Below are 15,414 nucleotides of genomic sequence, written 5' to 3' on the forward strand. Positions count from 1 at the left end.
AAACAAAACAAACAATGACAAAAATCTATACACTTTCAAGTAGGAATTCACTTTCTCAAAGATAATACGCCGTGGGATAAACAAGGATTAATTTATAACATTTTATCTTCATTTTAGAGCATGAGATCTGAAAACCAAAAACTATCCCTATGATAATAAAATGTAATGCTTCATTTGTTTGAAGACTCAATCTTCTTAGTTGCACAGTTCCTGGTGAGTCATCTGAGACCATACTGCCAAGATTAATAAAGCTAAAAAAAAAAAACTCTGACACTTTTCTAGGAGATATTGTAATTAAATAAAAGATAGGAGTTAGTAATCAATAAGTAGTAAGTGTACAAACATGCCCTGGGAAATAATTAACCAGGTAAGTTTACTTTAAATGCACTGTGAGGACAGATCATTACAATTAATACTTAAAATTATGAAGAATTCATATTTAAGTATGAGTTAATACTTAAATACTTAAGAGAATTATATCAAACAAAAGTTCTATATGATCCACAAAAATTAGTGTACAAACAGAATGAGGCTAACTTTTAAAAATTAAAAATTTAAATTTCTTCTACCCTAATTATATACAAAAATTATGATATAATGTGATATAAAGCTATAATAAGCATGCTTTATTAGAAGAACTGTAACATTTCATTTATGAGGTTCCTTATCTGGCAACATCAACTATATATATAGAATGTAGCTGAAATGTTTAAAAGGCCTTTAAATAACAAAAAGAGATCTCAGTAAGTTTATGCATGAAAGTTCACTCCTGTTCCTTTTTTTTTTTTTTTTTTGAGACAGGGTCTTGCTCTGTCACCTAGGCTGGAGTGCAGTGGCACGGTCACGGCTCACTGCAGCCCTGATCTCCTGGGACCAAGCAATCCTCCCACCTCAGCGTCCCAAGCAGCTGAGACCGCATGCATCAACATATCTGGCTCACTTTTTTTATTTTTGTAGAGATGGAGTCTTCCTATGTTGCCCAAGCTGGATTTGAACTGCTGGTGATCCTCCTGCATCAGCCTCTCAAATTATTGGAATTAACAGGCACGAGCCACCATGCCTGGCCATCCTCCTGTTACTTTTAAGACAGGCCTTCTCTCTTATAGATTTTTTTAAATATCTCTTATTACAGAGACATCTATGTCATCTATCACATTGGTTATCTGATTTTCTAGTCCAGAGTCAAATTATGAAGAGAAGCAGAACTGCAGGAGACAGCCACGAAAGCAACAAATAGAATATCAATCTGACTAAAGGGAAGAAAAAATATGTTAAGTACAAAATATTCCTTATGAATACTGAGTATGGGCAAGAAATCATGAACAACATTTCATTCATTCAACAAATATTAATTCATGCCCATGATGTGACTCTCTGATCCAAGTACTAAGGAAAACAACAGTTCAGTAAGATAGACCAAAAAATTCTTACTCTCCTGAAGCTTATGTTCAAGTCCAGGAAGACAGATAATAAGCACGTAAAAAATTACCTAAATAACATCACATTTGTTATCTCATTTGATCTTCACAAAACAACCCAGAAAACAGGCTGTTCTCATTCTATCTGATTCAGATTGCTGTGCAGGATCACAATACTACAAATTGGCCAATTTGGGATTGAACTGTGATCTAATTCCAAAGTAATATTCTTAACAATGAAAATTTTCCTTATAGCACTTGATCAAGGTTTAAAATTACACATTTATGTGATCATTTAGGTGGTGTCATTTTTTTTCACAACTAGACTTTATATCACAAAGATAGAAATTCCATCTGGTTTTGTTCATTATCATATACCTGGTATCCAATCCAAATGCCTGGCACACAGAAGTCACTCAGTAGGTACTAATTAATTATTCAGTGAATTGTACAGCTATTTATCTCAGTAACCCCTGAGAATGTGATCATGGTGATGAACCTGAATTATCAAAAAAATTAAGTTCAGCTCTTTCCCATCTTACAAGATGGCAGGTGAAAAAGTTGAGAAGCTGGATACTAAGGAGAAGAAGCCTGAAGGCAAGAAGGCTGACGCTAGTGGCAAGGTGAAAAGGGGTAACTTCAAGGCTAAAAATCCAAAGGCCGAAATCCTGTCATTGTCAGAATTGGCAGATATTCCCGATCTGCTATGTATTCTAGGAAAGACAAGCATAAAAGGAAATACTCACCCAATGAATCCAAGATTGAAAACAGAAAGAAGGTTCTTGAAGCCATTAGAAAATCAGTTGCTGGTGACAAGAACAGTGGTACCCAGGTGGTTAAACTTCACAAATTGCCTTGATATTATCTTAGGGAAGATGTGCCTTGAAAGCTGTTGAGCCACAGCAAATAACTGCAAGCCAGTTAGCATGTGAGAAAACTGCAAGCCAGCTCCCAGAAGCATTCTGATCATCCTCACTGGCCACCACAGACGCAAGAAGGTGATTTTCCTGGGCATTAGCTTGTTACTTGTAACTGGATCTCTGGTCCTCAATCGAGTTCCTCTACGAGGAACACACCAGAAATTTGCCATCGCCACCTCCACAAAAATTGCTCTCAGCAATATGAAATCCTCAAACATCATACTGATGCTTACTTTAAGCAGCAGCAGCTGTGGAAGCCCAGACATCAGGAAGGTGGGGTTTTCAACACCAAAAAAGAGACATATGAAATTACAGAGTAGTGTAAGGCTGATCAGGAAGCTGTGGACTTGTAAATGTTACCAAAAATCAAAGCTATTCCTCAGTTCCAGGGCTACCAGCAATCTATGTTTGCCCTGATGGATGGAATTTACCCTCACAAATGGGTGTCCTAAATTTCTTAAGCAGAATCTCCTTAAATGACTGATACATTTTGGGGAGAAAATTAAGTTCAGTACCACCCAAAAAAGGCAATGTGTAATACATTTTATTTAAACAATTCTTCCCAGTTTAATTGAAAAAGTTTTTGGAACTTAAGTGGAATCCACAATCCTCTTACTGTCATGGATACCTCTTTCCATATAGTTTCTAGGGTAGGGTTTAAAGTCACTAAGACACATTGAGTACAGTAATTTCTCTCTATTTACCAATTCTCTTGATTTAGGCTAACATAAAATTATTACATCCAAAAGAGCAAAACAGTGATGTTATAACGATACACATATTAGGTTGGATTGGAACCTTTTATGTTTTTACTGTGTATTTATTTGAAAAAATAAAATTCCTTAAAATAAATATTTAAAATGGAAGAATATTAACACTAGTAACTACTTTAGAAAATATGTTCCATTAAATTTAAAATAAAGAAGTGAGGTGTAAAGAGATTAACACACCTGCCCAAGTCACAAAATGTCTAAAGCAAACAAAATATATAAAAGCTGTGTATTCTCATAACTACTTTGCCCTCAAGCCACTAAATTATAAAAACACTACAATTGATTAAAAATAAAAAGTTAAAATCTTTCTGGCGGGAGGGGTGCAGGGGAGATTAAATGTCCGAAGATGGTCTTTTGAGGAGATAGATTTTTATATGAGAATAAAACCCAAAGGTGTGTTTATGCTGATTTTTAGAGTGCTTGATTTAGTTACAGAGTCCCAAAGGCAAGTAGACCAAAGGGAAGAAAGAAAACAACTTCCCAAGAGATGATGGAAAAATAGTGCCTCATTGACTCCTAGTAACTGTATAATGAATGTCTTTAGTAACAGCTGGCTTACTGTGCCATCTACACAGTTGTGTGCAAAGGGATACCTACAAATGCCCTCAAATCCTTATCCTAATTCAGGCCACATTGAAGCACTTTTTATAAAGAGTAAGAATAGCTGAATCAATGACTAGTATACTATCTAAGATAAGAAATAAATAAGACTATATCTAAAAGTTTAATATACTTTATGTCCTCACATTACAATATCAATGGCTAACATTATTAGGCTGTTTCTTATGTGACAGGTTTTGTTCTGAGTTTTTATAAATGCTATTTCATTTACTTCTCACACAACCATATACTGTCTCCCAATATCTGGTATGTTTACTGTAAGACATACATTTGAACTCTTGGTCAGTGATCTGTTGAGTAGCATACTACATTTTAACAGGCCCAACATTTACCCTTTAAGATAATATCATTGTAGAACTTGGATTAGAGGGGACACTGAGTGATTGTCAAATGTGGGTTAAGACTATAAATTTTTTGGAACAGAGAATATAAATATTTAGGCACCATAATAATTTTTAAAATCATGTAAAACAAAGTACATATTATCACAGTAAATTACCAAATGTCCTGCTTTGTTGTTTTTGGGGGGTTTTTGAGACAGGGTCTCACTCTGTCACCAAGGCTGGAGTGCAAGTGGCATGATCATGGCTCACTGCAGCCTCAACTGTCCTGGCTCAAGAGATCCTCCCACCTCAGCTTCCTGAATAGCTGGGACTACAGGTGTGTACCACCATGCCCAGCTAATTTTAAAAAAATTTTGTAGAGATGGGGTCTCACTATATTGTCCAGGCTGGTCTCAAACTCCTGGGCTCAAGCCATTCTCCTGCCTTAGCCTCCCAAAGTCTTGGGATTACAGGCATGAGCCACCATGCCCAGCCATGTTATTTTTAAATATATCTTTTTACCTATATCTATAAACATTCTGCAACTTCCTATTATTATATTGCTACTATAATAGCTAATGTTTGTATTAATTTACACATTTCAGCTCAGTGTATACCTCAAAATTCACAACTAAATTTAAGAGTGCTTTTCAGGTCACAGAGGACAATTAACTGTAGCTATTGGTCCTTTCCTTTAGACATTTTTCATTGCCTTCTAAAAGTATGTAAGATGACTTTTATCAGGAAAGACAGAACAGACATCTGAGATTGACAGATTTGACAGGTAAAGGGTAAGGATTATAAACTCAACAACTAGATCAGTCCCCATCACCAAATTTTAACCTAACATGAAATAAGATTTAATTCTTTTTGTTTCCATACCAACAAACTAAATATCACATTCCTGTGGGACTAGTCAAATTTTGTTCATAGGTTTAGGATGAATAATGTCATTTAAGTATTTTTTCAAAACTATGAAGGCAAATGTGACTTCCTATGTGACTATTTTCTATCTATCCTTTTTGTAGTATATAGTTTATATCCTATTTTTCTTAACCTTTTAAAAATATGAAATATAAGATACATATGCATAAGTACTTAAAGCATTTATCTCATGTTTAGCTTGTAAATATGAAGCAATAACTCCCCTTACTCTTCCACTTTCCCATAACCACCACTCACAGGTCAAGAAACAGAGCATTATTAGCACTCAGGAAATGCCCCCTCTTATGTGAAGCTCTTCTATTATACTTAATTTAGGAATAATGAAAGCTAAATCAGTACTTTTTTACTGAGATCCTGAATAATTCAAGCACCTCAGTACAATCTGAATCGATTTCCTCCTTCTGACCTCTGTGTTATTGCTGTTGTAGACGTTTTTAGCCCCACTAAACATATTTTACTACTGTTCACTTACACATGCCCATATGGTTACTTACCATTTTATTTGTTCTTGAACCCTTCTTCATCTCAAATTTTCCATCCAGATAATATACTACTGCCCAAAGTATATCCTTTATGTTTAGAGTCTACTAGTCTACTCTCCCAGCCTTGGTTTGTCTCAAAATGTTTGTCCTTCACACTCAGACTTGAAAGATGATTTCTCTGTGTATAGAGTTTCTAGGTAAACAGTTATTTTCTTTCAACATACTAATGGTACCATTCCACTGTACTCTGGCTCCTGTTATTACTATTGAGAAGTCAGCTATCAGTCTAACTATGTTTCAATTAAGATTGTCTTTCTCCCACTTTTGGCTGCTTTTGGACATTCCATTTATCTTTGTTTTTTCACATTTCCTCTATGTCCAGAGGTAGATTTCTTTTTAGTTGTCCTGATCCAAAATCTGTTTGGCTTCCTGAATGTGGTGTCTTTCATCAGTTCAAGTAATTTTTCAGTCACTCTCTCTTCAAATATTGCTTCTATTTCATTCTATAGTGCTTCTTCCACATCTCCAACTAAGTGTCATATTAGACCTTCGCACTATATTCTCTACATTTTAAAATGACTCTTCTGTATTTTCCATTGTTTCATATCTTTTGCTACATTTTGGAACTTTTCTTCTAATACTTCTGTGTCACACATTCTCTCTTCAACTGTGTCCAGTTTGCTGCAGAAACCACTTACTTAGTTATTATATTCAGTATTTTTCAGAAGTCTTATTTAGCCTTTTTCCAAATGTGCTTATGTAACTTGATATAGTTTGTTCCCTGCTGGCATTTTAAGCCTATCTTTTATTTCTATAATCAGGCTACCATTTTAAAGCGATCAGTGTTTGGTAATTCTAATATCCGAAAACTTTATGATCTTTTTTTGCTGTCTGTTGTGCACTCCTTATTCTTACTCTTCTTGCTCTGTCTCCTTATATGTTTGATTATATTTGACTGTTTGTTAATCCCTGCCCTTGGCAAATTATTCATGAGGATTTCCCAAGGCTAAAAAAGGTGCCTTCCTCCAGAGGAAACCTGCATTTGCCTCTGCCATTCCAGAACCACTTAAAACTAGGGATCTCTTGGATCACTCATTGATGCAAATTTGGATTGAAAATCCATGTAAAAACTCTCCACCATGATCAGAACATCTCAAAGATAGGTTTTTTTTTTTTTTTTTTTTTTTAATCTTCTGCTCTGCTTAGCCCCAAGGCAAATCTCCCTATGGTCCCTAGTGGTGGGGAAAGGGAAACAGTTTTACTTCTAATTTACCTTTACTGTAATGGCATAGGCCCTGAAAAAGAATGGTCCCTACTAAATACAAGGATTTTATTTCATCTTCCTGCCATGGGCAGAGCCAAGGGCTTTGACCTATGTTTATTTATTTATTTATTTTTTTGAGACAGAGTCTCACTCTGTCACCCAGGCTGAAGGGCAGTGGCACAATCTTGGCTCACTGCAACCTCAGCCTCCTGGATTCAGGAGATTCTCGTGCCTCAGCCTCCCGAGTAGCTGGGACTACAGGCATGCACCACCACATCCAGCTAATTTTTGTATTTTTAGTAGAGGCGGGTTTTTGCCATGTTGGCCAGGCTGGTCTTGAACTCCTGGCCTCAAGCCATTTGCCCATCTCGGCCTCCCAAATTGCTGGGATTACAGGCATGAGCCATCTCAACTGGCCTGATTTATCTTCTTATCATTCCACAATCTATTAAAACTTCAGCTTGATTTTGCTGGATTTGGTTTTAGTTTCTCTCCTCCCTTCCCCCAAAAGATATCAAAACTTCAATTTAATTTTGTCTAAATTTAGCCTCAAAAAAAGCAGACTGCTGCGCTTTGCTTACTTTTTGAGCTCTGGCTTTCTCTCAGCTTTTGGCTTGGCAATTAACATTTGCTATTTCTCATTTTTGAAATAAACAAAATTTAAAAATAGAATTATCACATAATCCAGCAATTTCACTTCTAGAATACCCAAAACAATTAAAAGCAGGGACTCAAACAGGTATTTGTTCATCCATGTTAATAGCAGCCTTATTCACAATAGCCAAGAGACAGAAGCAATCAAATATCTATCCACAGATCAAATGTTGTCTATATAAAAATAGAATATTATTCAGCCTTAAAAAGGGAATTTTGACACACAGGCTACAACGCAGATAAATTTTGATATTATGCTAAGTACAATAAGTTTGTCACAAAAGGACAAACACTATGTGATCCCACATAAGGTACCTAGAGTAGTCAAATTCATATAGAATTTGACTCTCTATATGAGTCTCAGCCAGGAGCTGAGAGCAAGGAAGAATGGGAAGTATTGTTTAGTGGGTATAGAGTTTCAGTTTGAGAAGATAAAAAAAGTTCTGAAGATGGATGGTGATGATGATTACACAACATTTTGATTGTATTTAATGCCACTAAACTTACATTTAAAAATAGTTAAAATGGTAAATTTTTGTTATGTATGTTTTATAATTTTGAAAAATACTTATGAGTTTTTTTCCCATTTATTATAAATACATAAATACATTAATTGTATTTATATGCTTCTGAGAAGTATTTATATGCTTAACAAGGACATCTTCAGAAAGTGCCTTGTGGTTTAAGTGTCAAGTCTGAAATGCCATTAGATAGACTAAGCCCTTACTCCTAAAAACCTTTGAATCTGAAAGATGTTTTCTTCATATACAACTATGTGAAGGAAAAATAACAAAGGTTTGGAAAATAGCAAGACATAAGAAATAAAATTAGGCCTCATTTGATATCTACTCCCAGTGTCAAAAGGCTCATAGAGATCCATTTCACATTACTTCAATCCAGATATCTTTGAATCAAAGCTATTTCATATAATGCTATAATATAAAATTGTATCTCCAATTAATTAAAAAAATCTATAGTAATATTCTCAAACATGAGTAACATTAAAAAACTTAAATTTATAGACTTTCACTACTATGTATTTATTTTATAGAAAGTTCAATTAGAGAATATTTTAAAAGTTGAATTCTTAACTAGTTTTATAAGCATCAATTAAGTACTTTTCATTATAAACATATTTATAGTTAAGGGATTAAAAAAAAAAACTTCTTAGAAACCACTAACACCCTTTCCTAGGGGTGGATTACTCAGGCTCCAAAAATAAAGGGGAGAGGAGAGGAAAGGAGGGAAAATGAGAAGGAAGAAGGGAAAAGGAAAATGTTTTACTTGTCAAAGCTCCTCAGGCTCCCTTAACTAGTCTTAACTAGTCTATAATCACCTCAGATTAATTAGTCTATAATCTTAACTAGTCTATAATCACCTCAGAAACAAGTGCATCCACACATATCTTAATCTATTTCATGCTACTCTTAAGGAACAGGCATATTTTATCCTGTAATAAGATCCCTCCATAACTTTGTGATAAGGTGTTTCTACATTTCTCACCTGTAGCTCCTTCCTTTCCCTTTATTTTAATAAAGATGCTTAAATTTCCTCCATCTTAAAAACAAAAATATTTTCTGTGACTTTGTATGTCCCTTTTATCATAGCCTTTAAAATCAGTGGGCTTGAAGGGTAATCTTGACTCCCTCTCTCTACTTCTTCTCCAGTTCTCTTACTAATTTACTCTTACCTCTTTCTCCATCATGCTCTTGTCAAAGTCTCTCTTGCCAAAGTCTCAACACATTACTGACAAAACCAACGGATATTCTCAGTACTCTCTTTGGCATACAAAACAATAGACCACGTTTCCTCAAAATTTGCTACTTTTCCTTCAGTGTTATTATTCTTCTTATCTGCAATATAGTCTGGTTTCTATGTTTCTGGTTAAATAGATTTATAGATTTTTTTATACATATTATCACAAATTGTGGAATCTTTACAAAACATTTTAATGAAATCACGAGTCAGAAGTATCCCCCAAAATCTTTTGTTTTACATGGTAGTTTGCTGGTTATCTGGTAACAAAGCACTTATAAAGAGCTATTAAACTTAAAGATAAATTATGCATTTTAGATAACTATCAACTGTTCTAAATTTGATCACTTTCTCTTTGATAAAAAGTAGATAAAGTATTACATTATCTAGCAAATGTTAGAAAATAAATACCTTTCCTTCAAGGAAAATATGATATTTTGACAACAAATGGGAAAATAAACGCTTTTTGAAACACACATTATGTACCAACTATTTTAAAAAGAGTTCATTGTTGCCAAAAATGTAATTAATTAAAACACATATCAGCACACTTCAAAAAACGTGAACAAAATTTTTATCTGCTTTTAAATCTATCAAAACATTTTCATAGGTTTCGAACTGGTTAAAAACTTTCAAAAGCAAACCTTTTCAATTAGGTTGTAGCAACAACTAATTGACATGAGGAAAGACAGTATTCAGTAGCTGATTTCAACAAAAACCTTTGAACTACTAGTAGACAGAATTAAAAAATGTAATTTAGTAAGCATGGCCAATTTTCCATTTCTTTCATTTGGATCTACATATCTTTATGAGGTATCTTTTTCAAGCGTAACAGTTATTAAAAGCCAGTATTCAAACAACTACACACAATTCCATTTTTATTACATAATATTTTATTAAGTAGTTACATGTTTCACCAACCAGACTGTGAGTTATTCACAAGTGAAGACTTCTGTCTGCATATTTGTGTCCCTAGGACTTGACTATGTGGCATACAATAAATAATTATGCAATCAATGCTTTGCAAATGAATGACCAGAAATACAGGCAAGTATATGAAAATGAAAATTCACAAACACATGAACACACACATGTAACTATGTGTGCAACTGTGTAGTACTTGATTAGGTAAACAAAGTATTATCTAAACTGGGATTAGCTCCAAATCACAATGCTTATACACCAATTTGATGTGTTTTATGGGCCAGCTTAAAATACATTCACCTACATTATGACTTTCCTAATTAGGATACGTTCTCGTAAATGAAAATATCATAGTTATCCGATACAATATGTAAGAATCTTTACTTTCAATGTGTTTTATCACTGATATGAGGAATGAATATAAAGTCAAGAAAAAATAAAGCAAAACCAATAGAACTGTTCCCACAATAGAACAATGGATACATAACTCAACATAAATAAAACAGTAAAAGTATTAAAGATTAGATGTTCAAAATAACCAATTAGAAATAAAAATCAAATGTCAGCTTTTTATTTTTTATTATTTATTTATTTATTTTTTTGGAGACAGAGTCTTGCTCTGTTGCCCAGGCTGGAGTGCAGTGGTGCGATCTTGGCTCACTGCAACCTCCATCTCCCAGGTTCAAGTGATTCTTGTGCCTCAGGCTCTTGAGTAGCTGGTACTACAGGAGCACACCACCACGCCCGGCTAATTTTTTTGTATTTTTAGTAGAGACGGGGTTTCTCCATGTTGGCCAGGCTGATCTCGAACTCCTGAGCTCATGCAATCTGCCCACCTCAGCTTTTTATTTTAAGACATTGTTTACATCCACTAATTTCACAAAGAATTTGATGGCTACTTAGCATAATTTTCACCATGGTATAAATTTTCATTTTATGCTATATTAGAAAGTTATTAAAATAATAAATTATATAATTTTTAATACAAATATTTCCCAAAATTACACTTAGTTCTCTCTATGGTAATTAAAGCAAAGAAGGCAACATTCCAATTTTATCTGAAAAAAATTAGACAATGCACACATAAAATGATATTCTATTAGTATGTCTTCTAATTTTATCTTCAAAACGAAAAGTTCTAAGGGAAAAGGAAACAAAGCACAACAAATGCTTTTCCCAAAAAAGGATTAGGATTCATAGTATATATATTTTTGCTAATATAGATAAATCGTTAATGATTATAGGAGTTATTAATTATAGTCAGAAAAAAATTTACCTTATATAAAGCTAAAATACAAAATGATTAAAACTTCAGCTGAATCTAATGGGTGATAGCTACCAATCTTCTGTGCCTAAACTATATCTAGGGTCTTTTTTCCTCAAAATGCACTGCAATGACAGCATGGAGCTCAAGAATACAAAAGCTACAAAATGGAAGGTATAGTAAATAAGGCAGTACTTCTACAGCAAATGTTATCACCACTATTCTTTTTTTACAAAACTTCCCAGAAATCTCTCTCCCTCATTCCTAGATTTATCATTACCTTAACTGTGTAAATTTAATATTATCAAAAAATGTATCCATGGTATATTGATTGTACTCTAGTAGCCCCAATGTATAAAAAAAGTAGCTATAATACTTAAAATAGCAAAACAAAATCAAAATAAGATAAAATAGGCAAAGTTGAATTTAAAAGCTAAGCTATTCCATTGATACCTACCTCCTGTAAATGCCATTAGCCAGACATTTATGGCTACAGGATTTGGAAGAGAGGGGTGATGAAGTTGGGGACAAGTTGAGAGGGGCAATCAAACTGTTGATGATCTCAGTCAACTGTGCACTCTGCAAGAAAACAGTCAACCTTTTACTACTGCTAAGCAAGAAATGTGAGTTAAAGCTCAGATGTATAGTGCCAATTAATGCTTAACTTCTCATGACACACGTTTTTATTTTAGTAAATATTTTATTTGACAAAAACAATTTATACAACTGATTTTTCCATTTATTACAAATAAATCTATACTTTAAGTACCCATTCTTTTCCATATCCTTTTTTTATTATCGTTCCTTCATCTACCCATCCCATCATCTAACACATTTGAACCCAGCTAACAGCCTCTATATAATATTTCCCTTGAGGCAGGAAAATTAATAATTAAAAATCACAGATACAATTTATTAAGTGCCTACTATGTGCCAGGCATTATATTAGGCACCACACATAGAATATTTCAATCTTTACAACTAACCAGCAAAGAAGATAATATTAGAGGTACTGACATCACTATTATTAATAACAGTACAGATGAGTAAATTCTAGCAAAGAAAAAAAGATTAAGTAACTTGATCAAGGGCTATAAAGCTGGTATGAAATAGAACTAGGATTCAAATTTAGGCCTAAATCTAACAACACACTGTTTCTCAATATTTTTCCTAATTCAAAAATATCAGGGTTTTTTTTTTTACCACCTAAGATTTCACTGACATTTGTCCCAAACTTAAATATATGTAATAAATATTAAATTATTATAATATGTATAAATATTATTCTCAAAACAATCACAATTATAATAAGCAAAGGCCACATAAAAAGGAATAGTATATTTCTACAAAAGAATGACAACTATTTTCATTACACCTGTAATCCATGTTCATCATAGAAGAATTGGAAAATATAGAGACATTTTAAAAATGAAAATAGTCATCTGTAATCATACTTCAAAGAGAAAACCACAGCTAACATTTAGGTATATATTTCTCCTTCCAGACTAAGTTTTCTGAGTATATGTAAGCATGAGTGTACATTCAACATGCACACATATACTTTTAATTAAGTCATGCTACATCAATTTTCTCAAACCTGGTTTTCCCACTTAATATAGTGTGACTAACTTTTTAAAAAATACAGACGTAGTTCAACATTTTCAATACTGCAAGATACTCTACTGTGCAATAAAGGGGTATATGAAATAATTATTTTAGAATGCTTCATTTGTATGAAACTAATAACATGCTATTAGAAATGAGACTAAATAATAGAATAAAATTAAGCCTAATATTTTATCCCTTCAAAAAGTCTTTCATGAGAAAGACCCTGAAATGTTTTCACCATTTATTTTCAAGATAGTATGCACCTAATGATGTCATTTTAAAAATTATTACTCAGTTTTTAGATTAAAGCTCATTTTTAAGATCACCAATAGAAATGGATTCTTTATCCATTTAGCAAGTAATCGTTAGTCATGCAAATAAATTCTGAAGTATCTCATATCTTCCAGTTGGAAACACTAAAACATTCCTGTCATTGTTCCACCTCCAAAAAACATCATCTAAAATCTTTTAAGCCACTGGAAGTCGCTAATTGGATATATGTGAATAATGGGCCAGGAAGGGGGAAATTACAATCCCTATCTTTACCCTAAGAATCAGCCTATTCTGGCCCAATAAAATCTCGCATACCTGAGTCATATGGGGAATATGGGGAATAGAAAAGTCACAGAGAAAATGTGAATAAGAAAAGTAAAATTAAGAGAAGCATAATTTGAACTCTGAAAACAAAAACTAATCAACTGTAAGTTAAAACACTAGCTATTCATAACAAGATTTATAATGTAAATACACCAGTAGCAAATTCATCTTAAATCACCTAAAGCAGAAGTCCCCAACCCCCGGGCTGCTGATGGGTACCTGTCCACGGCCTGTTAGAAACCAGGCTGCACAGCAGGAGGTGGGCAGAGGGCCAGCAAGAATTACCACCTGAGCTCCGCCTCCTGTCAGACCACCCACAGCATTAGATTCTCATAGCGCGCGAACCATACTGTGAAGTGCACATGCAAGGGATCTAGGTTGCTGCTCCTTATAAGACTCTAATGCCTGATGATCTGAGGTGGAACAGTTTCATCTCAAAACCATCCCCCCATCCCCACGCTGCGGAAAAATTGTCTTCCACAAAACCAGTCCCTCATGCCAAACACGTTGGGAACAGCTGACCTAAAGTACTAAAAACAAGGTATTAATACTTTTCAATTTATGAACTATATATTATCTAACAATGCAAGTACGTATTAATACTGTGAATCAATGTTTTTTTTAAATGATAGTCTACAACTCAATAGTGCCTTTATATTTTAACTTCCAACCCTAACAAAACTACTTTAGTCAAGCCAAAAGATTACCAGTGAACAGTTATATATCAGTAGATTATCCTAAGAAAACCATGCATATTAATGGGCTTGCCATACCCACCACTTAACTCACTCCTAGACTATCTTTCTCAACAAGTTTTTTTGTTTGTTTCAGACAGTGTCTCATTCTGTCATCCAGGCTAGAGTGCAGTGGTGCCATCTGGCTCACTGCAATCTCTGCCACCTGGGATCAAGTGATCCTTCCACCTCAGCCTCCTGAGTAGCTGAGACTACAGGTGTGTGCCACCAAGGCCAGCTATTTTTTGTATTTTTTGTAGAGACAGGGTCTCCCTATGTTGCCCAGGCTGGTCTCAAACTCCTGGGCTCAAGCAATCTGCCCACCTTGGTCTCCCAAAGTGCTGGGATTACAGGCATGAGCTACCATGCCCGGCCAACAAGTATTTAAAAACAACTTAAGCTTTTAAAGCTTGGCCTATAAAAAGCATTATTACCACATTTCAAGAACAAATGACTTGTTCATAGGCAATTTATTAACAACCTCTACAAGTAATTGCTGCTGCCCTTTCTGCATCTTTTACTTCTGCTCTCCTTACATGGAGCCATTACTGCTCTCACAACTCTTGGTTCCCTATACTATCAAAGGCCCTGACAGTTTCATCAGCAATGAGACCTAAAATGCTACCCAGGACCAGCTTCATGGGCATGCAACCTGTGCACCCGGCTGAGCGCAGATGGAGGCTATGCTTGCTTAGTGCTCTGCTGTCACTGTCTTTAAATTCACAACTGTTTTTAACAAAGGGCTTCACAACTTCATTTTGCACTAGGATCTGCAAATTAGGCAGTTCTGATGTCATCTCAGGTCCAACCTAAAAAAACTGGGGATATCAAGGAGAAAGGAAAAAGTATAAGAAATCTCTTTTAGAAATGAAAATATCTTAGAATTAATTTAATCAGATTACAATTTCCAATGAATAAGTAGTGACCTAAAGATGGTGAAAGTAGATTTGACTGAGTAAGCAAATAAATTACTCTAGAATGTGAAACAACTAGGATCAAACCAAACAAGGGTTGATCCTATTGGATGAGGGGAGGGAAAAGAAAGAGGAAAGTGGGAATATAGAAATATAACAAAAACTAATTTAAATCAAGGCTTATATGGTCAAGTGCATTGTAATTTGACATCAGATGA

At 34.3% G+C, this 15,414-nt stretch overlaps 1 protein-coding gene and 1 pseudogene across 9 annotated transcripts in view; one reads left to right on the top strand and one right to left on the bottom strand.

Moving 5' to 3' along the window:
* KANSL1L (KAT8 regulatory NSL complex subunit 1 like) overlaps window positions 1-15,414 on the bottom strand; it is a 151,137-nt gene that overhangs the window by 65,818 nt on the left and 69,905 nt on the right. For all 9 annotated transcript variants that reach the window (XM_054549791.2, XM_054549792.2, XM_054549788.2 and 6 more), the window contains exon 5: window positions 11,801-11,922. In XM_054549791.2, the coding sequence (XP_054405766.1) occupies window positions 11,801-11,922 (122 nt within the window). The remainder of the gene's footprint in view (window positions 1-11,800; window positions 11,923-15,414) is intronic.
* Window positions 1,866-2,790, top strand: LOC112132289 (large ribosomal subunit protein eL6-like; annotated as a pseudogene).

Source organism: Pongo abelii, chromosome 11 (assembly GCF_028885655.2).
Source record: "Pongo abelii isolate AG06213 chromosome 11, NHGRI_mPonAbe1-v2.0_pri, whole genome shotgun sequence".
NCBI classification, from domain to species: domain Eukaryota; kingdom Metazoa; phylum Chordata; class Mammalia; order Primates; family Hominidae; genus Pongo; species Pongo abelii.